The sequence below is a fragment of the Somniosus microcephalus genome, unplaced genomic scaffold (assembly GCF_052327205.1).
Source record: "Somniosus microcephalus isolate GS21.2 unplaced genomic scaffold, FLI_Smic_1.0 unresolved_chr1, whole genome shotgun sequence".
NCBI classification, from domain to species: Eukaryota; Metazoa; Chordata; class Chondrichthyes; order Squaliformes; family Somniosidae; genus Somniosus; species Somniosus microcephalus.
The window spans coordinates 143,396,053-143,397,881 of record NW_028225179.1 but is presented as its reverse complement, the minus strand read 5'-3'; the positions used below and the strand labels follow the sequence as shown (position 1 = coordinate 143,397,881).

At 49.9% G+C, this 1,829-nt stretch overlaps 1 protein-coding gene across 1 annotated transcript; it reads left to right on the top strand.

Moving 5' to 3' along the window:
• The first annotated feature begins 222 nt into the window (after positions 1 to 222).
• Positions 223 to 873, top strand: LOC147096127 (uncharacterized). The gene has a single exon (XM_085973781.1). It carries the CDS (start codon positions 223 to 225, stop codon positions 871 to 873), a length of 651 nt encoding a protein of 216 aa, XP_085829907.1.
• Positions 874 to 1,829: the final 956 nt, after the last annotated feature.

The following is a 1,829-nucleotide window of genomic DNA, read 5'->3' as shown; positions in this document are numbered from 1 at the left end:
ACCACTCCAGCCTGGCCCACGGTTTGGAAATAAAAAGAATCCCCTCGTGTAATGTGTTTCTTCTTAAACATTTAAGGAGCTGAGATGAGCCCAGGAGGTGAGACCTTTGGCTCTGCAGCGTCCGGTTCGCCTGGTTAAATAGCGCCGGCTGCTGGAAACTCTTCATTCCCCAACACACACTCAGATAGAGAGAGAGAGAGAGAAAAGGTCCCAGCCCAAGCCATGGCCGACACTCTCCCTGCCAGGAGCACCAGGAGGAAGACCAGGGCTGCGCCCCCGGCCAGGAGACCCGGCGCCACCGTGTCCCAGCAGATCCTGGAGGCGGTGGCGGCCACCAAGGAGCGCCGGGGGCTCTCGCTGTCGGCTCTCAAGAAGGTCCTCTCGGGCCGCGGCTACGACGTGGCCAGAAACAACTGGCGGGTCAACCAGGCGGTCCGGAGTCTGGTGACCAAAGGCTCGCTGCTGCGGCCCACCGGCACCGGCGCCTCGGGCTCCTTCAGGCTCAGCAAGACGTGGGGCGACCGGGAGGAGGAGGAGAAGACCAAGGGGGAGCCCGTCGCCGCCTCCAGGGAGAGGAGGAGGAGGAGGATGAAGCAACGTGCGGTCAGGAAGGCGGCGCCCAGGAGCAGAGGCTCACCCAGGAAGACCAAGAAACGCGGTGCCGCCAAGAAGGGGGCGAGGAGGGTCACCGCCCGCAAACCCAAGGGGACGAAGGCGGCCAGGGCCGAAGGGAAAGGCAAACGCCAGCGTGCAAAGCCGAGAAAGCTGGCCAAACAACCGGAGCAGGAAGCGGACCAAACCCCCGCTCAGGAGGAGACTTCACTCTCGGAGAAAGAAAGCCAAGTTTGCTCGGAGCAACAGGACAGCTCCTAAAGGGGAGACCAATCAGATTATGAATACCTTAAATATCAAACGGCTCTTTTCAGAGCCACAAAAAACATTCACAAAGAGCCGGACCGGAGGGTTGGATGCGTAAAAAAAGGAAAATCGCAATTTGCCAGATGGTAAATTATCCTTATTGAAAAATAGAAAACGAATTATTTCCCCATTACGATACTGGAAATTATTAATTCGATTGAGTTTCAATTCCTGAAGTATACTTTCCAGGAATAATATAATATACGAACCAATATTGGTTTTTAACTCCTATTTTAAAGGTGGTTAAATTGACAGCAGCAGAGCTGCGATAAATTGTGCGGCGGGAGAATCGGAAGACCGGGAGTCCTCAACCTGGGCGCCACTTTCAACAGTCCTCAGCCAGGTCCGCAACTGCAGCTTTTGCGTCAAATTGTTAATTTTGTTATATTTTTCGTTTCAACAATGAGACTATCTATCTGTAAATTATAAATGGTTGAAATCAAATCCTGTCGTGCAGCTCATGATTGTTACTGCAAGTATTTATTGCAATGTGCATATCGTGAAACTATAAACGTCTTTATGAACTCCTGCGGTTGCGGCGATGCCTTGTAGATAGCATTTAAATTCTGTTAGTTATTGATACGATTTCGGTAGGTAAGTCGTCTTCGCCACTTGAATGTGTAAGAATCAACGTTGAAACAAAAATAATGAGCTATTTTCGCTTCCATTGTGTGCTTCCGATACACTTTTAATAGCCTAGATGAGATTGTCATTGTCAAGACCACCAATTTACAATTTTTAACGTAAATAATGGATGGTATCGCAGAATACAACCTCCAAAACGCTGGCGAAATTCCTACAAAACCCTGCAGTCTCGTGGTACTAAAATTCAGTCACCATAAACCAGGTGGCCCTACTTATAAAGAAATGGAATTTTAGAATGTGGTCTCCAACGTACTGATGACATTTTT

Excerpts from the sequence above, each read along its gene's own strand:
- LOC147096127 (XM_085973781.1), top strand. The coding sequence starts at position 223 with ATGGCCGACACTCTCCCTGCCAGGAGCACCAGGAGGAAGACCAGGGCT.